At 41.3% G+C, this 24,729-nt stretch overlaps 1 protein-coding gene across 4 annotated transcripts; it reads left to right on the forward strand.

The window, feature by feature from the left end:
• Positions 1–419: 419 nt before the first annotated feature.
• rnpc3 (RNA-binding region (RNP1, RRM) containing 3) lies at positions 420–19,065 on the forward strand. 4 transcript variants are annotated; one of them, XM_030079492.1, is made up of 16 exons: positions 420–511; positions 2,137–2,296; positions 2,450–2,497; positions 2,598–2,707; positions 3,431–3,520; positions 5,986–6,097; positions 6,806–6,874; positions 7,090–7,229; positions 7,656–7,781; positions 8,164–8,315; positions 13,155–13,340; positions 14,228–14,322; positions 14,569–14,627; positions 15,387–15,519; positions 18,485–18,562; positions 19,004–19,065. In XM_030079492.1, the coding sequence occupies exons 2-15, from the start codon at positions 2,141–2,143 to the stop codon at positions 18,551–18,553; spliced, it is 1,545 nt and encodes a 514-aa protein (XP_029935352.1). In that variant the 5' UTR covers positions 420–511; positions 2,137–2,140; the 3' UTR covers positions 18,554–18,562; positions 19,004–19,065. The 4 variants fall into 4 exon arrangements, with proteins under 4 accessions (XP_029935352.1, XP_029935351.1, XP_029935350.1 ...); XM_030079491.1 differs by having other exon boundaries at positions 18,712–19,063; XM_030079490.1 differs by having other exon boundaries at positions 18,719–19,063.
• The last annotated feature ends 5,664 nt before the right edge of the window (positions 19,066–24,729 follow it).

A 24,729-nucleotide genomic window follows, 5' to 3' on the forward strand; every position in this document is an offset into this window, starting at 1 on the left:
AACAAAAATCATAAATTATAAATTCAATTTTACCTAGGTATGAACAACTGCATATTCTGCCTTATGCAGGGATGTTGTGTACGTGTACGACCTCTGAATCCGTGGCAGCTGTTGTTTTGTGTGCTGAGGTTGACATCTACTGGTGAAAAAGAAAAACTACAACTTCGGCGCTCTAAATAAAGGGTCATGTAATGCTGCATTCGTGTACTATGGGAAAAACGATGGAAAATTTCAATTTGACGTCTTCAAGTCATGATTGATGTTTTATCATTAACTTTGGCTAAGCATAATTCTCTTCAGCTTATTGCACAGCTATCTTCATAAACCTATCAACCTAACTAGTGATACATTAGAGTTCACGTTTGAAAGTAAACCAGTGTTTTTAGGAGGTTGTGGGTGTGTAACAATTTCCATCGGGAAGTGAACGCAGCATGAACAACCAATCATCGATTGTTTAGGGCGGAAGTTACATCCGTGGGTCTGTGGCGGCTAATTACTAGTTAGCAACCAGGTATGTTATCAAATTACCATTTTAATTCTTTATCTTTTGAGGACAGTTGTTTCATTTTCTGTCTTTGTCATTAATGTTAAATCAGAAAGATACAAATGACTGCCAGCAACGAGAAAAGACAACGAGGTAGAGGGAATTGGCAACTGGCTTCGTGCAGCATTAGCCTTGAGCTAAAGATAACGCTGCTAAGTCAGTATATCATTTTTGTGTTTAACGCTAACTTGTTTATCAGCAGTTACATACCTGGTAGTACACTACTAAAGACGTTTTACGAACCAATAGGAACCATTTACCACTTCGGCCAGATTGACTGCAGTTAACAGCTGTACGTTTTTCCTAAAAATCTGTCTGTTAGTTCCACAATCTGTTATACAAACACTCATGCCTGGTCCAAATACACCGTGAGTAAAGGTAGAGGACAAAGTAAGCACTACAGAGAGTATTAGTGTAGACTCTAACAGATTAATATTGATACAAATGGGTTTCTTTGGGGATAAATGATGTTTTTCTACCACCTATGCGATGCTCAGGGCGACATTAAACTGCTTCTAAAAATATGGAGCACAGTACAAGAGAGAGAAATATAATAGGACTAAAATATCTGAGCACTGTTGTTAACCAGCTGATGTATTGTTACGAAGGATTTAGTTACAGATATTCAACATGACCTATGACTGCAAGGGTATTTGGAAGTGAACATTATTCATATTGCTAATGATATATTTAATACTAATTCTATGTAATGTTATATACAATCAAAAAATTGGAACTTTTTTTTTTTTTTTTTTAACAATTACGATTAATGCACTTGTAAGATTAATGCATATATTTATACATGATGCACATCTTTTTCTATTCATTATAATTGAATTCTTCTTTTGAGAATTTTAGCAACTGCAACTGATCCAGTTACCCCAGGGGGATCACAAAAGTATTTCTGATTCTGGTTCTAACATTTAGGCGTAGAAATTTAATGTGAAATGTAGCAGTGTTAAATTTAAGTATTAAACTTAAATATTTTGGAGGAGTTTGACTCAAGCATTAGATTTAAGATTGTACAAGGATACAAGGAAGTTTATTGGTCATTATACAACAGGTTGTATAATGAAATTAAAATGTGGTTGTAGAAACTTGCATCAGTCAAAACTGGAGGTCAGTGTTTATGAACATAAGTATAAAGAGTGATTTTAATGTGCTGTATTTTATGAGTTTCATCGAGACTTGTTTTTCAAAAGAGACCTTAAAAACATTTATAAAATATTACAAAGAAAATACTGAATACTGTAGAAACCAGTATTCATGCTTCCACCCCCTTTAAAGTTCATTGTGCATCCATAAATTCATAACCTCTATTAATTGTGCTGCCTATGTATCAGTCAAGTCATTCAGTTTGGGATCAAATTTAAAAGTGGTGTGTCGACTGGTGGAAGATATAGTCTAAGCCACTAGTGAGACACAGCATTTCCATATATGGTGGAACTACAGTTAGGGGTTTTGTGATGTGGATTTTAAACAATTTCATCAGAGCTTCAGAAAATGGTTAGCAATGCATAAAACTAGTGGTGTGGAATCAAACCTAGAAAACTTGGCTGGGTGATTCACACGTTTCCTTTGTTCTCCTACAGTGAAATGGACAAGAATGAAGAGGTGCTGGTCCGTACCAAAACCAGCAGGACGCTGCTTATTCGCCACTTACCTGCTGAGCTGAACCAGGACGAGAAGGAAGACCTCCTGAATTATTTTGGAGCTGAGTCGGTCAGGGTCCTCTCAAACACAGGTCCTCTGGTACGTTGCCTGGCTGACTCTTTGTGAGCCCTAATATCCAGACATTTCCAGACTTGACAAGTAGCCGCTTGAAGTGTCAGGCATAGGGAAAGGTTTGAATACACCTTGTTATTGATACAGCATCATTCAAGGCAGATTTCTATATCTCTACAGAAACATGCAGCGTTTGCAACTTTCAGCAGCGAGAAGCAGGCAGCAAAGGTGAGTAATTGCAGAAAGCCACAAATATGTAGATTTACACATAATGTCTACTGATGTGGACCTAATCTGTATTATGCTGTCTGTCTCACATTTCTTTCAGGCCCTCAGCAGGCTCCATCAGCTACAGATTCTCAATCATACACTTGTTGCAGAGTTTGCAAAAGGCAAAGACCATGTCACAGTGTTGAAGGACCCTCCAGTGTCAGTCAGGTAACATTCCTAACACATACACAATTGTCATGGGAAATGAACTGTGACACTCTTGTTCTGCACTGGCTGTAACTCGCAGACTGGTACCACCGCAGCAGTTTCACTTTCACCAACGTAGATGTGTCTGTGTCATTTTGGAATTATTTGTATTAATATGAATCCGTGTAAGTAACAATGAACAAGGTATGAACTGAATCTGAAACCCACACAGTGATGGAGGGAGAGAGAGCTAATCAACATTATGGATTGAACATCAGAAACATTAATCTAATGATAATACCTTTATGAAAGTGAAAATGACCAAAATTATCCCATACAATACTGAAAATTACAAGATTACTGTAAAATTAGTTTAGAAAAAAAACAGAAAAAAACCACATAAACCTATGAACCACATCACCCCCCCCCCCCCCCCCCCCCAAAAAAAAAAAAAATAAGAACATAAATAAATAAAATAAAACTGAAAGAAATAAAATTAATTTTGTTCAGACTGTTGCACAAAACCTTTCAAAATAAATAAAGCCCGGCCACAGGCTCCGGGGTTTCAAAGAGTTTATGAGTAAGTCTCTTGGATCTAGTAGTTACAGTGTTGAGGTCTTCTCCTGTTACTGTTGAGTTTCTGTGAATCACTGTTTTATGAAAAAAAAAAAAAAAAAAAACTATACATGAAGGGATTGCTGTCAGTTGCTTTTTTGAAGAAATAACAATTTCTTTCTTCTGTAGTGCTAATGATGATAAAGAAGAGGAGAAGAAACAGGAGAAGAAACAGCCGAGTATTCCACTCATAGAGACTGGCGTTGCACCTACCCTCGGGTACGTGGGGATACATGTTCATAGATGGGTTTTTGTTGTGATATTTGTCAATCTTAATGTGGGCAACCTTGTGTTTGTAACCCGCTTGGTTTTCTAAATTGCAGAGCTGGCCGTTGCAAGGCAGTAGACTCAGCTTCTTGGCTCATAAACATGTTGTTGTCCAATGATAAAACCAGTGTAAATTTTCCCTATCACCTTCAATGTAGTGATGAACCCACCCATGAATGTGTTGTCACAGGTAGAAGCAACTGCTGTCTGTTTGCTGAAGTTTTGCATCACTTCCTGGAAGTCATAAGCTCCCATTTAGGTTTTCACAATGCATTAAAAAATCGATTCATGTAATCTCTCTTAATATTGCTTTACTGTACAGCTAATTACTGTGTTTATAAATGGGATTACCTTCTTTTTTCCATTACTGTGCGCTGTTACCGGCTCCTGATTGGTTGCCTGATATGCTGTTGTACATGAGGCTGTAGCCTCTAAAAGTTTTAGTTTTCTGCTGTCCGGATGGTTAACTAGCTGAACATTATTTAAAACTTAACATTATTCCCCTGTGGCAACACACAGCAGGTATGAGGCCATCAACAACAAAAAATGAAGACTAAAACAAAAAATGTGTGTGTGAGCAAGTGCTAAATGAATGAAATCCTTGCTGAGCTTGCTGATGGCTGTAGGAAATATCTGATACAGGATAGGAGGTAACATTTGATAAACCCTGTGACAGGACCTGCTCTCCAACACTCAGCCCTGTAACATTTAGTTTAGTTGGCTGGTGAATGTTTCTGCCTGTCTGATCTTGTAGATTTATGTCAGCATAGCCTGCTGTCCTCTCTGCTAGTCACCACTCATGGCTTAGTACATCGTTCCCTTGACATCTGAATCAGGCTTAGGCACAACATGTTATCGGCAGCATTTGACTGAAAACATTGTTATCAGCTCTCAGAAAGCCATATTGGTTGAATGAATTCCCTGGATTACAGTGCAAGGAATGCTTACATCATATCCTTTGATTTGGTAGTACCTCATGGTCCTCGGGGTGTGTGAGCGAGGTCATAACGAACCCGAGTCGTCCCCGTCACAATCAAATATGCATGTGCGGCATGCTCTCCAAGCCTGGTTCAAGTGCTGTCAGTTTGGGTGCATAGTGGCCTCCAGCGTGGCTGCTGCTACCTGCCTGCCTCCCTGCCGCCTGAAGGCTAGCTGACAGTGTAAGGCTGGACGGGAATCTGAGAGCTGCAGTCAGGAGCTGTCAACGGCCTCGTGTCCAATTAGATAGCCAGGCTGCCACGACAGCGCATGACAGGCCGTCTGTCCTGCCAGTTGGTGGCACCAGGTGGTCTTTGATACCCCTCGCTCCAACGCTGACAATCTGTGCTTGCTCCAGCTACAGAAATCCAGTCTCCCTGCCTTCATATTGAAGAGCATATTCTAATATTAGTTCCAACAAGGTGTTTTGTTGAGGGAACGTATTGTTTAGACAGACCAATAAATTCAGCCAATACTCGCCTTATACTAAAACCTGGGTATCAGTTAGCTGATGTCACACCTGATATGATGGATACAGTGCAGTTTGTTTGATTAACTCTATATTGTATGGTGGATCAAGATTGCATCGGCTATCTATGGGAAGCCCTCAGTCTAAATTGATTGTAATGTTGGATTTTGATTGGATTGTGTACAAGTAATCTTTTTTCCCCCTTCTTTTTCTTGGTATTGTTGGCATCAGTCAAGAGTTTTAATGTCCCATGATCTAAATGCTGTTTTCCACCCTGACTCAAAGTACAATTCTTGAGGAAACACTGAATACTTGCAATGTTTGGACATTAAATGGTCAAATTTGAAGATGCTATCTATTTGAGCTAAATATTGGCTATTGGCAGTTCCAACTCAAAATGATACTGGTATCATTATTGGCTTTCAAAAACTGATACCGGTTGACCGTTACTTAATTAAATTGATTAGATCTGTAGCTGATTGACTTCTGACTCATAACGTACATTATTCCTCCCAGTCCCAGTAGGATTGCCAGGTAACACAAGTTTCTTTGTCATCCAGCCAAGCGGCAGGTGACATTGCATCCACTGCACACACCCCTCCAGTCGAGCCTTATTAGACTTGGGTTGAATTAGATTTGTCCTCTCATGCTGTGCTGAGACTTAGCCGATGAAAGTTATTATTATATGAGGACAAGCCTTGGTGCTGACATGGCATGCTGGTCCCTATGCCCCTTAATGGCTGAAATTTAGATTTTGGTTGCAGGGTGTTCATTGTTTGAAGAATAAGCTACCTTTGCTAAAGCTCACTAGCCTGCTCACATATTCATGTGTCCCCATTATTATGACATTTTGTGAGTTGTTTTTATGTATTGCAGCAGGTATTGTTCTTAAGGTAGAGAGTTGAAACTGCAGATTTTCCTTTCACCAATAGTTCTCTTTCTCTCGCCCCCACACCCTTCTCTTTTCCAGGCTGAAATTTCAGTCAAATCCCATTTTGAAATATTTATACCCGCCGCCTTCAAATGGAATTCTGACAAATATAACACATGCCCTCCTGAGTGTGCCAAAGTTTTATGTTCAAGTGAGTACACCTGCATCTTCGGTATTAATTTGTTTCTTATCCACTGCCTGGAAATAATGCATATGCAGATGTTGGTCATCTCTGTGTCTTCTGTCAATGCTACTCATGTTTTGTTATTCATGTTCCTGATTTCATACTTCACTATTTTTAACCCAGTGTGGAAGGTGGGAATTTACACAAAATATGCAAATATGACAGCATTTCTAGGCTTCAAATTGAAATTGTAAAATGGAAATCCAATTCCAGAAAAAGTGTCCCAGTGGTTTTTGAACTGCATCCAACCTCTTAAAGATCAAACAGCAAACATTTGCCTTGTAAATTTCAATTTGGGAAGCAAGTATTAATAATAAACCATAAGTGGGAGGCATGAGTTATAGGTTTAACATTTCCCTGGGAGGCTGCCTGCTTGGATCATCACTGCTGCTACTTCCAGCTTTGGTGTCTTGGTGGCACTAGTGTGTTGCTTAGGCACTGCCCACATACTCAGCTACACCAGCAGCATCTCACTTCAGCTTCAGCCTTACCTTGATCCTTGTATTTTAAATGAAAATGTGAAAGCTTTTCAAGCTGGTTTACATGTGAAGCTCAAGTTCCACACTGTCTTTTTGAGAGCAGCAGTATATTTATGTTACCACTTTCCACAAAACTTTTGGTGTAATTACATGTACAGATGTAAGTAAGCTATGAATTACATCTCCTATTACACAGGTTCTTCATCTGATGAACAAGATGAATTTACCATGCCCCTTTGGCCCAGTCACAGCTAGACCCCCCATGGTAAGCTCATGTGTACACAATACATTGAGCCATACAAATCAATTTTGTCACTTGAAATCCCTGCATGCCACTGACTCACAGTTTTTGGTGAAAAAGTTTTGTCTACTCCATCGCTTGCCTGGCAACTTAGGGAACAAAATGCTCATAAAATGCACCAGTTCAAGTCACAACCACAGGTGATTTTGGGTTAAGCCAGGTTGTTTTATCTGCTGTAGTTTGAGCTTCCTCCCGTGCCTCCCATTCCCATGCCCCCTCCACTACCTCCCAACTACCCACCTCTACCTGAAGAGGAGATGGAGCTGTCTAGTGAGGAGGAGTCAGAGTATGAGAGCGAAGATGACGAAAACAAGGAAAGGTGAGTCGTAAATAACCGCTGACATTTCAGAGGACTCATGTCTGTGTGAAATTTTTCTTGGGGCAAAAAGGATTGGATTTTCATGTTTTTGGTCATCATGTTGCAGCTGTTGGTAGAGCTGATGTGTTCACGTATCATTCAGCAGTATTAACTTGTCTCAAAGCAAAAGTGGTTTAAGGGGCATCAAGTGGGAGTTTTGAAAGCCAGAAATCTCAGCAAAAGACCAAGTAATCATTGACTCATTGTTATTGATCAACAGTATCAACTCCCAGTGGATGCATTATAGCAGTTTTCTGCTATGGAGCAGTAAAAATGTTACTCAGCGTCTATTTTGCACGCAAAGATAAATGCACAGTCAGTATTCAGGTGGCGCTCGGGTGTCAGGGTAGAATTTTTCCCTCAGTTCTTATGCTTGCTTTCTTCCAGAATTGTTCGTCTGATGGGCCTGGTCAACCAAGCATGCAAGAGACCCCTGAGAACAAAAACAACTTCCAAGAGAAAGAAGCCCAAGATCAAGGATCTACTCTACGCTCCCAAACCAGACTCTCAGAGGTACACCAAGGCACTCATGCACGTCCCAGTCCTCACGCATAGCTTCTCTTGAAGACACTGTTCATAAACACTCTAAAAAGGGGGGGGCAAAAACCTCTAGACAATATGCCTTCCTCATAAAGATAGCCCTGTGTGACCTGGAAACTGTTGTTTCTGCAGCACACATCTCCTCCCTTAATGACAGACCACAAACTCAGTTTCAAACCTATAAATACACACACACCCCAGTGTCTCTTGGCCGCATGTTGCAGTCTGGGAAATATCTCTGGTTGACCAGAAAACAAAATATCCCAACCCTTAACCCACTCAGGAACCAAGTTTATTGTGGGCAGTTTCAGAGGCTGGTGGTAAGGGAAGTGCTGATTGTCTCTGCTTTCCCCAGCACTCCAATGTTGCAGCCCTCTGACGTCTTCGAGCAGCCTCAACCTGCGGGACCAAGGAAAATTGAATTCCACATTTCGGTCCCCGAGGTGGCAGCCATATTGGAAGGAGCTGGAACAAGTCAAGGGATGGAGTCTGCTAATGAAGGCAGAGGTAAGGGCTTCATTTGCCCAGTTTCACCTTAAGGTCAAATTATGTGTGTGTTATATATGTGTTTAAGTGTCACCATAGCTACAGTGATATGCACATTCATAGTTGTGTTTCTTTGGAGAGTCTGTGCACTAACTGAGCCAATCAATGGAACACCAGACATCAAGACTTTATTAATTCTGCACAAATGAAGTACACATAAAGTATAAGAGGCCACTCACACTGGCAAGTTTGATCCGCGCCCAAGCACGATTGCCCCTAAAATCCGGATTCTTTGACCAGTGTGATCGCTCCGTATCGTGCTTGAATACAGTACACTTCCCCCGCTCTGGCACGGTTGGAGGGGGTGTGCTTCAGCGCGGTACGGGCGCATACACGAGCACATGCACGGTCACGCACGCAGTGCGGACGTAAATCATGCAACGCTCCTCCTGCCTCTGCAAAATTGTTTAATGTGCACAGCGCGATTACCGGCGAATGGCCGCGTTGCGCAATCAATAATCAACCATGTTGTCTGTGTCATTGTCCGTTGTGCTGCTACAACCGCATATAAACAAAAGTCGGTTTATAATGAAAGTACAGCAGTCTGTGTGCGGAGATCCGGCAGACCTGGTGCTGGCTGGCACCGCGTCGGCACCGGCCGGCACTGGCCGCGGCACCGCGCGGTGTGCGGCCACCCGGTCACCCGGTCTGCTGGATCTGACAGGTGCCGCTCCGGCTGTCAGTTGGACCTTTCTGAAGAAGGAGGAAGTTACCTCCGAAACTGTCAAGGTAAATAAACATCCCATGTCTGATTAAAAGGACCAAAAACGTTTTTTAATTAAAAGGAAGACATGATGTATTTGAACTACATTGATTTATAATGATGTCGGGCCATGCCTGTTGTTGTCGTATTTCAACGTGATGACATGCACACCGGGGGCAATCGTGCTTGGGCGCGTTTGGGAAAAAGGTAATGTGAGTGCAGACCAGCCGGGGACTGGGGAGGGGGGGATTTTGGCTTTAGCACGATACGGGCTCAAACTTGCCAATGTGAGTGGGCCCTAAAGAGTCCAGTGTAAGATGTCCATGTATCTCAAGGAAATTGAATCAGGTCAACTGGACCTGGTTATGGGGTGCACCGGTGGCTCACCGGTTAAGAGCACATACCATTTACCAGGGCTTAGTCGTGATCGCAGTGACCGGGGTTCAAATCTGACCTCAGGTCCTTTCCTGCACGTCATCCCCTCTCTCTCACCTGCCTTTCCTGTCTATCTCTACTGTGACTGTCAAATAAAGCAGCAGTGCCAAAAAAATAATCTTTAAAAAAAAACTGGACTTAGTTATATGTCCATGTAAAAGCCCCAAAAACTTATAGCTCAGATATGGTGGCATTTTGATGCAGAAGTATAAATTTACCTTTTAGATAGTTATATCTTTGGTTAGGTGATCTCAGCATTCATAACTATGAGAAAAACAAAGTTTTTCTTCAGTGTAGTTGATAGCATTTTGACAAAGCTAAAACAGAAGTGAGTGTGAAATCACCTGTTCTGTCACTTGGGGTTTTTATCCTAAGGGCCTTGCAGTGTTTGTCATAAGTTGATAAGAAATAATCAGGCCTTTCTAAAGACATGTCTTCATTGAACTGTGGCCATGGGATTCAGTGTGGCATTACAAGTAGTAAAATTACAATACAGCAGTAGACTCAGTAAGCTGATTAACACTTTCAAATTAGAAGATCTAGGAGAGTTCGAGTTGGTTTTCCCCCTAAATGTCTAAACGACGTTTCATCGGGGTAGTAAGTTTCTAAACCAAGAGAGAGGAGAAATCCTGCATCCCCAATGAAAAGAATGTCAGTGGGTAGCAAACAAGCATTATAATGCATCGTATGAGCTCTTGTAGTCTATTTAAATTAGGAGGACGCATTGTTACTGAATTTGGAAATATTTTGTCAACAGTATGAGTAAGTGCGCTACATATGGCTGTATGCTTCCACTGGGATAACACTGAGTCCTGCCATAGCTTTTTGGCCTAAGTTTCTCCTTCTCTGTCAATCAAGTCTTTTTCATACAGTCGGAATAAAGAGTAGGAAAACTTAACTTGACTGGACTGCCTGTTCTGCTTTTGGGTGAAAATAGCCTAAGTAAAAGGAAGAGGGATGCTTTGATTATCACTCTTGTGCATCATGGTAATTATCATAATGAAACAGGATGTGATTTCACACTTTCAATACTCCCACTGACATCAGTCAAAGCACTTACTGTGGCTGAAGTCAAAAACAGTGTTAGCCAACAGTGTATCAAAGAAGGAGCTTGCACCATAAAGGCTCTACCATTATCTGTATGAGGAAATGTCATCGGGGGCACAGTGCGTGTTACCTGTCAGCTGTGCAGTTCCCTGCATGCCTTATCTGCCTTCTCTCTAGCTACCTGTTTCTACAACTTCACTCCCCAGCAAGCCCCTGAGAAGTAAAATAGATCTCAAAGTCAAACATAAAAGATTTCCTAAAGGCATGGGAAAGATAAACTATGACAGGTGGCTTTTTGGATTAGTCTTGTTTTGGGAAGTGGGGGTGTGGGATCCGATAAACAAGCTATTTAAATGAAAAGGGGAGGTAGGGGTAGAGATAAGGAGGAGGATAATTTTGAAAGGAGTGATCTAGTTCTGTGCTGCGAGTATATCAGAAAAGCTCCCCAACGCTTCTTGCTCCACTGCGCACACACATACACCATATGTGGATGACAAGGTTTTTTTCCCCCTGGATTTGTACAGGCTCACTGCTCTTAGTAATTCCATCTACTGTGTGTGTTTGTGTGTGTGTGTGTGTGTGTGTGTGTGTGTGTGTGTGTGCGCGTGCATGCGCATGTGTGCATGAATGCATGCACTCCTCAAAAGTCCGCCACTGAGTTATTTCCCGACTGCCTTTCAAACTCATGTTTGTAAAACGGGAATAGATTTTGAATTGATTTCATTTCTTTGCTTGAAATGGATTGAATGTGCCAATAGTCCACACTTTGCAGTTTGTCCTTTATCCTCTCCATCAATTACTATGAGGTCTGGTTATGTATAAATAATTGCATATTATTCCCGCAAACAGTTAGTGTCCAGGATGTAATTGGTGTAAACCCATAAACCTGACCAGTTTTTAAAAAGCACCCCTCAGAGCATTTTAAAACATCAGTACGGCATAGTCATGATGCTGTGTTATACAGACGGGTGACAGATTTAAGGAAAAAGCAACATGAAGTGTCTTAGTCAGGTGTTGGGCCACCATGAGCCACCACAGTAGCTTCAGTGCTCCTTAGCATACATTCTCCAAGTCTCTGGGACTGTACTGGAGGGATGGAGCTCAATTCAAACAAGTTATTCCCTCATTTGGTGTTTTGGTGATGGTGATACAGAGTCCAAAATCTCCCATAGGGGTTAAGCTGGATTGAGATGTGTTCACTGAAGGTGGTCATTTACATCATTTTCATCCTCATCAAACCATTCAGTGAGCCTGTGTGCTCTGTGGATGAGGGCGTCGTCATCCTGGAGTCTACTCCCATCAGAATAGAAATGTTTCATCACAGAATAAAGGTGATCCCTCAGAATAACAATGTATTGATTTGCAGTGAGCCTTCCCTCTAAGGGGACAAGTGGAAAATGCCCACCACAGCATAACTGAGCCAGATGACCCCCTCATTGTAGAGGTCCAGCTGTCAGGCCTGTAGTGTTCTCTTGGTGGACGAGTAAATTTGTCCAGAACATGGTGAAGGATGACCCATCTGACCACATCACTTTTTCCCACATCTATTTATTTGTGTATTTAAAAGGGACAGCGTACATTCATGGACAGTTCAATATTGGATTCAAATGTAAATGCACCGGAATTAGCTAGATTAGCTAGTTTCCATCCGCAGTCCCTTGGCAGGTCAAGGCAGAAGACAAGACTAGACCAGTGCCACTCAACTCTCAAATGTGCATTTGTCTTTGTAAAAAGGGATTTATACACCTCAGCCCAACTATAATCTCCCTGTCTGTGTATGGTGTCTTTTGAAGCAATGGAGCTCCATAAACTAAGAGAATATATGCCAAGGAGCATTGAAGCTGTTGTGGTGGCCCAACACCTCACTAACACACATAATGCAGGTTTTTCCTTTACTGTGTTAGAGGATATCACTTCCTGTCTCCCCCAGTTGGTGTCTTTCTCTTGGCTGGGAAGGATAAACAGGTTGGAGATTACTTTTTCCTTTGGCTTTTGACTCTGCCGCTGCCAGAAAATCTGAAAGCCTTGTTTCTCTTTTTTCTGGAAAAACAATGTCCTGTTCCCCTTTTGTGCTATGTAGCGATCAAGTAGATATTCCTCCAAATCTCATCCGGTGGCACACAATGTTAAATGCAGTGCAGACGCAGCCTCTCAACACTGTTGTTGTTTTCGTTTTCCCCCACAATTTAAGATCAAGGAAGGGGCTATGGATTGGGCTCCATCTGCCCATCACATTTGATTTCTGAGCCTCTGCTGTGTATTTTGGATGAAACTTGGGGAGATGATGGATATTGACACTGGGGTCTAGCACTTTGAATATAAATCTGATTGGCACACCAACAGGACATCAGGGCGCTAAGCTTCATTTTTAATGAAGGACACTGCTGGGTCAAATTTGATGAATCTTTGAGGAATGTTGTGTTTGGCCCCCACAGCGCCACCAACAGCCCAAAAAGCTTCAGAAACCATGCAGACAAAAAACAACAAAAACAAATTATACCCAGGGTGACTTGTATCAATTGTGGTGGATGTCGTGATTACTGTTAACTTGTTTATTGATGTTATAATACTACATGCAGCACTTGTATCTTTGTAACATCCTGTGTCCTCACCAGAAGTGAATGAGGAGGAGCCTGCTGCCGGTAGCAGTCAGGAAGGGACCGAAGCTGATGGCTTTGGGAAGCTCTATCCCAGCGTCCAAGCCTCCCAACAGGAAGATGAGAACAAAGAAGAGGAGGAGAATCTCCCCTCCGACATCATCTCCAGGAAGGAGCTGGAGAAAGGACGGCTGTCTAGAGATGGTAAACCTCACATACAGGGTGCAGGCCCTCCGCTGCTCATGTAAATCCTGGAATATCATAGATGTTTGAGAGCTGTATTATAGACAGGCAAAGTCAGCAATTTAGATAAACTCTCAGGAGAAAATCAGGGAATCAGACTCAGTCTCAGAATATACCAGAATGTATTCTTAGATTTACTTTTCTCATGTATTGCACTGTGTGGTCAGTTTCAGTCAGTCAGAAAGTCTGAAACTGAAAAGTCAGAATTTTCAGTTCATGGAATTGCCAAAAGTAGGGGCGTTGATCCCAATTTGAGATCAGACTTCAAGTCTCAGCTCTTCTCCAGCCTGTCTTCACTTGTTCTGCTTGCTAACATTTTGTCACAAACGTGCAGTGTCTGATATTGGAAGAAGAAACTTCTTTAATAGTGTTTTCAGAACCGAATATTTGAAGCAATCGAAATATAATTTTAGCTTGCTTTATCCATGGCAATTCAATGTATTTCACAGAGAGGAATCTGTATCATCCACCACAAAGAATCGATGATGAGGAAGAGTGTAGGAGTTTGCCATTTGTACAACGTACGACTGAAACAAATGATTTCTGGCACATTGTCTCCATGCAGATACAATATATGTCAACTGAGATGGTATATGTTAAAGTCACAGTTAAAAAGAACTATTGCTAGGTTTTGAGATCAAACATTTAATCGTCACTTTCATGTAGCAGTGCATCCCTTAGTTCTGCACTCCTTTCTGGTTTAAATAAAACAGACTGAACGGCTGGCATTGAGTTGAAATGACTTTGAATTTGCCTTCATGTCAGTATAGGCAGCCCTGTGATCCTTTGTACCTGTTTTTGAAATGCACCTTGCGTCTGATTTTTTTTCGTTCTCTCTTTTAAAACAGAGATAAAAAGGATGTCTGTGTTTAAAAATTATGAACCAGGCGAGCCAACCTGCAGACTGTACGTGAAGAATATCGCTAAGCAAGTGGAGGAGAAAGTAGGTGCATTTATAACAGCTGACCATCCTGAAATCTGTTTGTTTGTGGTTATTGTATAGTGCCTCTTCTTGAGTGTTATTTTGTTTGCTTCATTATGAATAGTCAAAATTCATCATTTTTAAATAACAGCTAAATTTTTCCCTGTCTAGTCCTATCACTATACACATCACTAGAATTACTGCTATAATGTATAAGTAATATTTTTATGCATCTATTAACTTTTCCCCCTGTTATTTATGTTGCAGGACCTGAAGTACATCTATGGGAGATACATTGACCGTTTGTCAGAAGCTGAGAAAAACATGTATGTTGTCCCGGCCATTGTGCGAATGAGTATTGAACAGTAGCAGACATTCTCTGTAACAGTTCTACCACACATTTATGCAACATTTTTAGTGGAGTTTAAAATAAAAGTGCCTCGGCAATTGAATCTTCAAATTAAGTTTGCATTCAGGACGTGTAAAGTCACATTGCACTAATGGTTTTATGGAGTTTAGCTATTTGCTGTTGACGTTTGCATTATTCAAAGTTTAAATTTCAAACTGTTAACAGATTACCTGTGTAATTGTTCATACCCCTAATTCTGACTTTATGTAAAGGTTTTTTATGTTTTTTATATATAGCTTTGTATATAGTATATATTTACTTTATCATATTGTACAGATCACAAGGGACACTCAAGTTGTATATTTTTGCATTTGTGGCCATACTCTGAGCATCAGTGTAACTGCTGTTTTAAAGCCTTTGCAGTCTTTTAGTGACGTGAATTACCTTATAAGCAATGCATCAGATGGAAATTTACAATCTGACTTCCTTACAAAACAATTATGATTTACAAGATTTTATTGTGTGGGCCACCATCTGACCCTAGTTTGCACATTGTAATTCAAGTCAAACTCTAATGCAGTTGAATACACTGATTAGTTCCTTTTATGTGTCTATAATAATTTGCTAAAGATGTTTTCCTCACCATGTACTGAATGGCTACATCATGTTGTTGACTCAACCGAGGTGTAAGTCACTGGTGATAATGATGTGTTCCCTGCCTTTCTTTCTCCCTCAGGTTTGACATTGTGTTAATGAAGGAGGGGCGGATGAAGGGCCAGGCCTTTGTAGGGCTCCCCAGTGAGCAGAGTGCAGAGAAAGCCCTGCGGGAAACCAACGGCTACGTTCTCTATGACAAACCCCTCGTTGTTGTATCCTTTTATCCCCTCCCAAGAAGAACCAAGGACAAGGATTCTTGTTTTATGAAGCCTGGTGGAAATCCAGGTTAGCGGTTATGCGGTAGGAGTTTGTGGAGGCAGGTTTATGGCTTCACATATAATGATAGCACTTGATTTTGTACCAATACAGCATCGGTAATTGTCTGTTTACTTAAAAAGCTGGGAAGCATTTCATTGCAAAATAATCTTGTTGGTTCACCGTAAGGAGAAAAGCCCAGTCTAAAAGGCTTATAACTGAGCGCTCTGCTTAGCACCTTAGAATCAAAGACCAAGAATTTCTTTCTAGACTTTATGTCATGTCAAATGTCTGAAGTATGATTCCAAAACAAAATGAGCTGAGCATGGAGGATGAAAGTGACTCAAGTCCCTGAACAGGTTATGGAATGTGAAAAAGTGATTTCCAGGGCTGCAAATGTTGACACACCCCAGTTTTAATGAAGTATTTGGCTAACTATCTGTATTTATATAGCCATATGTCCACCTTTGATTACAAGCCACAAGTTCACACCCTCTGTCTTGGGGGTTGTTGAAAGGCATTGTGAGAAACAAAGTAATTCTTCTAATGCAAGATGAGGTAGATGAGCCAAGCTTAGGGGAAGTGGCCAAAAAAAAAAATTAGATGTTGGAACAAAGGGATGAATAGGAGCAGGTGTGTGATTATTGTCATCAAGCGTACACCCCTAATCATAGATATTATATTCGGTTAGACCCACAGCACCTTGAGAGAGATCAGCAGTCATTTCTGGTGCGCCTGACCTGCTCTCAACAGTGACCGTTACACATCAGCTCTTGAACTTGTCTTTAAAGATTTTTTTTTGGTCACAGTCACAGTAGAGAGAGACAGGAAAGGCAGGGGACAGAGAGGGGACGACATGCAGCAAATGGCCTGAGGTCAGACTCGAACGTAGGACGCTGTGATCAGGACTCAGCCTTAACAAGTGGTACACACTCTGATCTGGTGAGCTACTGGGATGCCCGAACTCTTGAACTTGTCTAATGGAAAAAAGGCTGTTTATTTGTGGTCTTGTAACCGTGATGGCAGCATAGTAGCGTTTCCATGTTCAGATGATGAACAGAGAATTCGGTAGTGAGCTTTGCTTTTAGATCTTGTACTGTGTGTGGTTGTCTTCCAGGTAAAGAGTGATGTGAGGTAGGGGTAGACTTTGTCATATTGTTTTGTAGAAAACCAGTGTCTCTTTCTGAAAGTAGTTCACAAAGTGTCTCCAACTGGTTTCTGTAATGAGCAGTGATGAGTTCAGACCCAAGTGCAACCAAGAAAGCAGCAAAGTGTGATTTCAAGAAACTGCAGAGAACGTGGCATGAATACAAAGTGAGCATAATCAATAACTGACATGTAGGTGCTCTTTTGCACTAGAAGATAAAGCATGATGTATGTTTGTATGGAAATCCATAGAGAGGTGGAGAGATGCTAGTAGAGCAAAAGGGCTTAAATTGTTTATCAAATTTTTTTAGATTTATTCCTCTCTAACAAAGAATTTAGATGTTAAACTGCCTTGCATCTTCTTGTCAGGGGTGTGAATTGATTTTAACATTTTTAATCCTCTGAGAACCAAAGATTCCTACTAAAACAGCTTTGGAAATTCTAACAACATCTACTGAACATCGAAATGCTTGAATGCATTGTGCCTTGCTTCAACACTGCATTTCTAAATCATAGATTTGTTTAAAGGCAAACGTTGTGAGCGGAATCAAGACAACTGCCACGCATTTCTTTTATACATGAATCTTGTAATCTCGTAATGTTCCTGCCAGGGTGTTCTTGAAACGGTTGTGATTGTAACCCACGTGGTAAGGTGGGCTCAGATTGGCCATTAGGTTTGATTCTAGTCTGAGCATCAAGAAGTTGTGCGAGGTTCATCTCAGCACAGATGTCTATTTAAGTAGTCAGAGGCAAAGGACAGCCGGTCCCAATTTAGATTCCCTATAATGATTTTTTCAGTGCTAGCCAGAGACTGCAGTATGACCACTAGTGCCGGTGAATTCTCTTTAGATGCTTGGGGGGAGGAGGTGGGGTCGCTGCTGCAAAGATTGGTGAGCTGAAGCGCTGAGAGCAAGACGTGGTTGTAGGTCAAAATGCTCAAGTTTAGTAACTGACAGCACTGCTGTGACTGAACCTGAATTTTACACATCATGCCACTCCCCCTCTCAGTAACCTAACATTTTATCTCACTACGCGAATGTCAGTAGCTGTGACTGATTTATTGAGCTAACTCTCAGAGAGGATGAGGACTTACCGGTCAGCAGGAGAGACCCAAACTTATAAGGTCCGCTTTGGCCACCAGACGCCTGGCATTTATAAGCAAACAGTTGAGACCTTTTCGCAAATGAAATTCACATGACATGGGGTTTGTGACAAGAGAAAGTGGGGCTTTGTGACTGGAAACTACACTAAGCAACTTTTTGGCAGTTGATATATAACGTCATTGGGGGACATATATACTGATATATACTATGGCAACTGCAGATCGGCCTGTGGTGGTACCTCAGCCTGGGGATCGATTCTTTTTGAAGGGAGACAACTTATGTAGGTTTAAGGTCTAGAGATTTGTGAGTACTTGTAAGTCTCATGTGGGTGATCACTCATGGTTGATGATGTCGGTATTATCAGAGCACACTCACGTTGCCATGGGAATGGAACACATGCTGCACTGAAATAATGCATTACCAATACAATAAACCATGGTATTCTATGAATGTGAACCATAAAGAGTATTAGTGTTTGGGGAAAAAAAAAAAAAAAAAAAAACGTGTTTCTTTTGACTGAAATTGAAAATAACCAGAATTATCCTTTAAATAATGCCCTGATAAGCATGTTCAGTTGGCAACTTTGAGGAAATGCTATTAATTTTGGTAAACTTTCACCTGGATGTTTCACACCCATGTTTGCTGCTTCCAAACCTTAACTCTGATCTTACAGCAATTTGCCAGGTCAGCCAGGCCCAAACAGGACGGCACAGATGCCAAAAAAGGGAAGAGACAACGTTGAACTCAACAGGTGAGAGAGATTCCTGCCTTAAATGTACAGCAGGATTCAAAGACCTGTGAAAGAAAACCTAAAAGGGGGGGAATGATTGTTTTTATTATGTTGTAGCTAAGCAAGCTTCATTGTCAATTTTAATGGTGTGTTCTTTTTACACTTCATATGCTCAAGATGTGAAGCCTTGATATTGTGGCCCAGCAGAACCATTTGTATCCTTATTCTGGCATATCCTTTGGACAGAGTATTTTTGGGCAGTTTATTTGTAGTCACAGCTCAATTTGAACCTAAAACCACTGAAACTTTATTGTCGTTTAAAAATACAAGGACTGTAACATTCTTTGTTTCTACTGTGGCTTACATTTTGTGCACTACCAAGTGATGGCTTAAGGAAACCTGTACTTTTTGAATATCTAAAACTTTTCTTTGCTGTCTACCTTGTCTGACTCTGAATTGCAGGTGAAGATTGCCAGAGGACTCTATTTTCTATTTTTGAATAAAGTTTTTTTTATTAAAACATGTTTGTCTTGTGTTTTGTGTTTTTTTTTTTTTTTTTTTTTTTTTCAGGCTGAAATGTGTGTCACCATTTTGTGGGTACACTTCAGTAAAACCATCATGACTGATTAGCTTTAGTCCCAAACTTACGGGAGTACAGACAACCGAGTAAATACAAAGAGGGGAAGATATATGAGATCTAGAGTGGCTCAGCAGCAGATGGTAGGGTGTCAACACAGTGGAAAAACCACAGTCCTGAAGAGACGGCAAACAAACCAAACAGACTGTGGTCTGTGGGAAATTGCTGGGACTGGGTTAGCTTACCTGTGCAATCCCTGGCTGGCCCCATCTGTGTGATTATGGAGAGTAAACTTTGGAGTGTGAACCGCTTCCCGTAAGCGCCATCATATTTGGAGTTTCAGAAATCCAATTTGCTTTTGTTCTCTCCGTTCAGGTGTAAGCAGCAGTGAAAGATGTATTGGGAATCTGTCAATCATAACTCGTCTGTAGTATCTAAAGAGCTGGCTAGCACAAGTATTTTTTTTTTTTTTATGTCCCCCCATGCTCGCCATCTGTCTCTGTTGCTGATTACAGCTGATCTGTATCACGTGGGCTAATTATCCTCAACAACATGAAGCAAGGCTCCTTTATGTGATTGCAAATGTTGAAAAATCACCTTTTTATCATCAGACATACATTTCCATGATACCCACTACAATAACCACAACTCCCAACCAATCAGTCACACGACGAGAACCGCTCTCGGGCTTGTCCCACTGTCTCCCTGTCCCCGGCACCAGTTTGACTCAGTATCGAGCCCCACGTGACTCTGTGCTTTCCTAACACCCCGGACAGCATTTTGAAAGAGTCTGAAATTTCATCTTCCAGTACAAGTCTGGTCCAGTGTTCTTTCAAGCATTCCCTCTTTGGGGAGTCTGTAAAATGCTGTACAATTGGTTACAATCCGGCACAAAACCATTTTTATCACTGAGTGCTGGCCAGTTGATCGAAAACGGTCCTGTGGTTTAAAGCGCCGTGGAAATTGTACTTCTTTACCAAGCTAAGGCTGTTATATACAGATTTCTTGTACCTATGTTTTTTTTTATTTTCTTCAATTTCAAAATCCATCCACCCACCCATTTTCTATACCCACTTATTTCCATTCAGGGTCACAGTGTGCTGGAGTCTATCTCAGCATGCATCGTTTGGAAGGCAGGGACAAATTTCAAAATGCAAATACATGGAGTTATCCATTATACTCTAGCCTCATACATCCTCATAGACCAATTGAACAAACCATATGAAACCAGCCATTTTGAAATGGTGCTACAATGCATGAAACCCTGACAATGGCTATAGTGTAGCTTGGACGGCTGCGAGTGTGCAGGTGCTTATCCCGACCAAACACCACACAAGGTCATTTCACTCATTACCTCATTCTTTCTGCTTGAAGGTGTGCAAATCAGTGAAATCACCAGGGGGTATTTCCCAGAGCAGGACTTGAAAGTTAGTCAGATAACTGTGAAACAAACAAACAAAATCATGCGGTATCCTGATGCTTGGCATTTGTAAAACAGAAACCTGAATGTCAGGGTTAGGAATATGATGCATTCATCCCTGCTGTCTGACTGATGGTGCGATTTTGGAAGATCTAACACTTTTTGAAGTTGTTTGGTGCTTTTCGGCGTTAATGAAAACCTGCAGACTGTGGGGCGCCGTGGCATAATGTTGAGCTGGTGCTGGGATCAAGTCTGTTTTACCCAATCAAGCTGACAGAAATGCCCTCAAATAAGCTTCAACCTGGTGTAGTCCTTTCTGTTCAAAGAATAGTAGCAGTAGAGCTTTCTAGTAGCATACAAATTTGTTATTTTTGACTAAATTGAAATATAAGGATGACATATATTGTGTAAACAAGTCTTTACAGCAAATTGACTAAATATGGTACGATTTGGCCAAAATGACCATTGTGTCCCAGACTTTTTTCCCCCATTACTGACTGGCCAAGCTCCAGATCGATTACTTTGGGTTTGTTATTTTGCTCTTGTGCTATCAGGTGAAACCGTGGTGCCTGCTGACTTTTGGTCTTGATTTGACTTTCACTCTCAGAAGCAGCAACAATAAAGTAGTGGTGACAATAGGCCGCCTGTTTGATTGATGCTGGTGTAACAGACTTGTGTGCGATGTGCAGATTATGGAGGATGCAAATCTTGTCAACCCAAGGCCTACTTCCACACACTGGTGTTACTTAGTTCGGCCCTACATGGAGACTGCGTAACCTTGTGCAGTGATCAATGTTGCTGGCTGACATGGGATTGACAACAGCAAAGCATTTCTCATCACATTTCCTCAGCTGTATCGGAGGGAAACCAGCTGATTCAGCATGCATGTGATGTGCAGATGTAAGAAAGTCAGGGTAATGGGATGTGATCGACTTCCATTTCCTCCAGAGAGTAAAATCAGCATAATTGAGCAATTACCTGTGCACCCATTAAATGTGATGATATTTAACCAACTGTGAACTGCAGCCAGAGGACCAGCAAAAAACAGCAAATGCAACAGTGTGTCGATAGAACAGGAGTTCTGTAACCCCTGGATATACACCAGTGGTTGAAGAGGAAGTCTGAGTCATGATTAGATTAAAAATCACTACAATACAGATGCAAAGTGGTTACTTTTGGCTGCTTTGCCTCTTAAACAAAATATGCAGTCTGACTTTTTCTCTTCAAAAATGTTTTCTTTTAACCTGTTGCAAAGAATAAAGTCAGATTATTATGGTTTTTAACGGGGTGCTGTTGGTGTAAAGTGTTAACTCCCAGGCCCGCTCATGCGTTCAGCCTCTCTCAGGTGAAGATCCAAGCAGACGCGGCTATCCATCACATGTGATCGTGTGGTTCGGCCCGCTGCTCATACGTCAACGCCAGCGCGAGGGAGGAGTCCCCATCTGTGCCCTACTCTGGCCGCCACCTCAACGATGACAAATGTGCCACCCGCAGCGGAAATATTGAGAGTTACCAAGACATTTATCAGGTAACATTTGAACAATATGAAAGATAACCTTTTGTAAGTAGACACAGATAAAGATGTATGTCCTGCCCTCCCTGTGCAAAGCCGCCCTCTCTGTTTAATAGCTACCCAGAAGTAATAACAGGATGTGTGTTTTATTTTGGGTTCAACCAGGTGCACAACTGCATGCCTGCTTGGTCTGTTGGCCTGAGCCCATGGACTGCTGGGCACAGCCACATGTTGTTAGACAGGGGGTTGCAGGCTTTAATGTGGTCAGCTGTGAGCACATGGCCAGAGGACATGAAGGCCATATGTAGCCAGTTACAGAAAGTAACACTAGTTGTTGCCTTGCTAACAACTAATAGGGATCCAAATACGCATTGCATTACCTGCACCTCTAGGTTTGCGGATTCTCATCCTCACTTTTACCAGAATGTGCTTATCAGAAAAAAGCAACAAATGAGTTTGGAGGTGCTTGCTTGTTAACATACATATAATAAAGCAGGGGTCGGCAATTAAGTTTGGCCTTGGGCCAGATTTTTTCCAAGCCATTACATGGCGGGCCACAACCAAATTATATTATATTATAATTATTATATTATATTATATTATATTATATTATATTATCATTCATTCATTCATTCATCTTCTAAACCGCTTATCCTCACTAGGGTCGCGGGGGGGTGCTGGAGCCTATCCCAGCGCACATAGGGCGAAGGCAAGGAAACACCCTGGACAGGTCGCCAGTCCATCGCAGATATTATATTATATTATATTATATTATAGTATATATTATAATATTGGAATTTCAGCACCAGGCGCTGTCCGCTGACGTCATTTGTTTTTGCATGTTAAGCGTTCACGCTGCACCTCGCTGATGTGCTTATTCACCCTCTTATCCAGATATAACAAATAAGAATTTAGATCGATTGAAATGTTTCTGTTCTGAAAAATGAAGTTTCCAAATAAAGAGCTTTTTTGAGACTGTCAGTCTGATTTTTAAAAAGTATAATTTATTTTTTTTATTTTCATTCTCTAGTTCAAACAATCTCACGGGCCAGATGTTTTTGCTTGCGGGCCACATGTGGCCCGGGGGCCGCTAATTGCCGACCTATGTAATAAAGCTGCATTGGTGCCACGGTACATAAGCACACCGGCAGCAATGAGGGACAATACAGGCTTTACACATGCAGATATGCAACACATTTGGCAGCTGCTTCCAACCTTGTTTACTGATTGCCATCTTAGCAGTTGGTATTATCATGCATCTCAGGTGATCGGATAGCAATGAGACAGCGTTTGACTTTGTAAAAATACAGGTGTTAGACACACTGAAGGCAGATTGTGATCCAATCGCCCTAACCACCTCCAGAGGTCAGGGATGCATCATGACCACATGTAACGGGAGATGAAAATGCAGGTGCATCCCCAATCCACATCCAGGGCTTCGTGTTAATGTATTTAACTATTTAACACCTCACTGCATTTTCTCGGGTTCCAGCCACTTGTCCTTACTACCACACACACATGTGATCAGATCATAATGAGATTTAAATGTGCTCTGTGGGTCGTCATTCTGGATAATGCAGTAAATCACTCACTGAAGCCAAAGTAGATGATAAAAAACAGAGAAAGTGCAACAGTTGTTCACAGAAATAACACTTTTCTGATGAATAATCCCAGTGCAAGAATACCCAAGGGTGGAAGTTTTTTCCTACCAGCTATTTAGTTTGTAAATAAAAAAGGCAATGAAGGCTTTTGAGTGGACTTTGGTGTGTTGCTCTCACTGTACAAAGAGAGCAGCACGTGCCAGGGCTGCTCTCTGTCACCTGGCCGAGTACGCTATTTTACTTTCAGCCTCTTTGAATCAACCGACTTTTCAACCTCCTGAAGACACTTCAGTAAGAGCATTCAGTTCGCAGCAGCATTACTCATTTTAATTTGCTGCTTGCCACAATATTAGAGTGCTGCTCGCAAGAATGGAATATTGTGAAAACTGGCCTCTACTGTGTATTGGACAATGATACAATATTTATAAAGTTGATGTGAAAACTGGGTCTATTTATTTCTTCTTGTGTTAATCTTAAACGATGCTGGGATGCGAGGCCAAGTAATTTTTAATAGATGACACAGGCGAGCCAAATGTTGTTAAAAAGCTAAATGACGGTCAGTTTACCATAGAAATATTTTTTTTTTCAATGTATCAAATATGCTTTGTGTACAGATTTGTCACTAATTGCCCTGGAAATTTGGCTCATGCAGAGGATTTTGAGCAAGTGTTTGTTTGGTGCCAACAAGTGTGCTGACAGTAGTACACATGCAAGCAACTATTGGATTTTTTTTTTTTTTTTTTTTTTTTTTGAATGCCCCATTTATAAATGCAGCTTCTTCAACCCAAGAGCTAATTAAAAAACTAAATTCCAATCAAAACTTGGCGGTTATCACACACTTTGGCACTGAAATATCAAGCTGCTTCTTGTTCATTATGTAACTTAGATGCTATTTATTTTTCTCAGCCAGTTGCACTGCACTTAATTTCACTGGTGCACTAAATTGGGCACATTGACATTCTCCCCTCCAGGTCGCTGACCTTGGCAGCGAGCCAGGAAACAACAAGGTGTAGTCGGAGCTCGATCTCATTACAGAGTTCATGCTGGGCTCTGTCGTCCACAAGCTGAATGGCCAAC

Source organism: Myripristis murdjan, chromosome 20 (assembly GCF_902150065.1).
Source record: "Myripristis murdjan chromosome 20, fMyrMur1.1, whole genome shotgun sequence".
Classification (NCBI taxonomy): Eukaryota; Metazoa; Chordata; class Actinopteri; order Holocentriformes; family Holocentridae; genus Myripristis; species Myripristis murdjan.

Excerpts from the sequence above, each read along its gene's own strand:
- rnpc3 (XM_030079492.1), top strand. The coding sequence starts at position 2,141 with ATGGACAAGAATGAAGAGGTGCTGGTCCGTACCAAAACCAGCAGGACG. Across the intron at positions 7,782-8,163 it reads CCCAAACCAGACTCTCAGAG|CACTCCAATGTTGCAGCCCT; the intron begins GTACACCAAGGC and ends TGCTTTCCCCAG. Across the intron at positions 14,628-15,386 it reads TCAGAAGCTGAGAAAAACAT|GTTTGACATTGTGTTAATGA; the intron begins GTATGTTGTCCC and ends TTTCTCCCTCAG.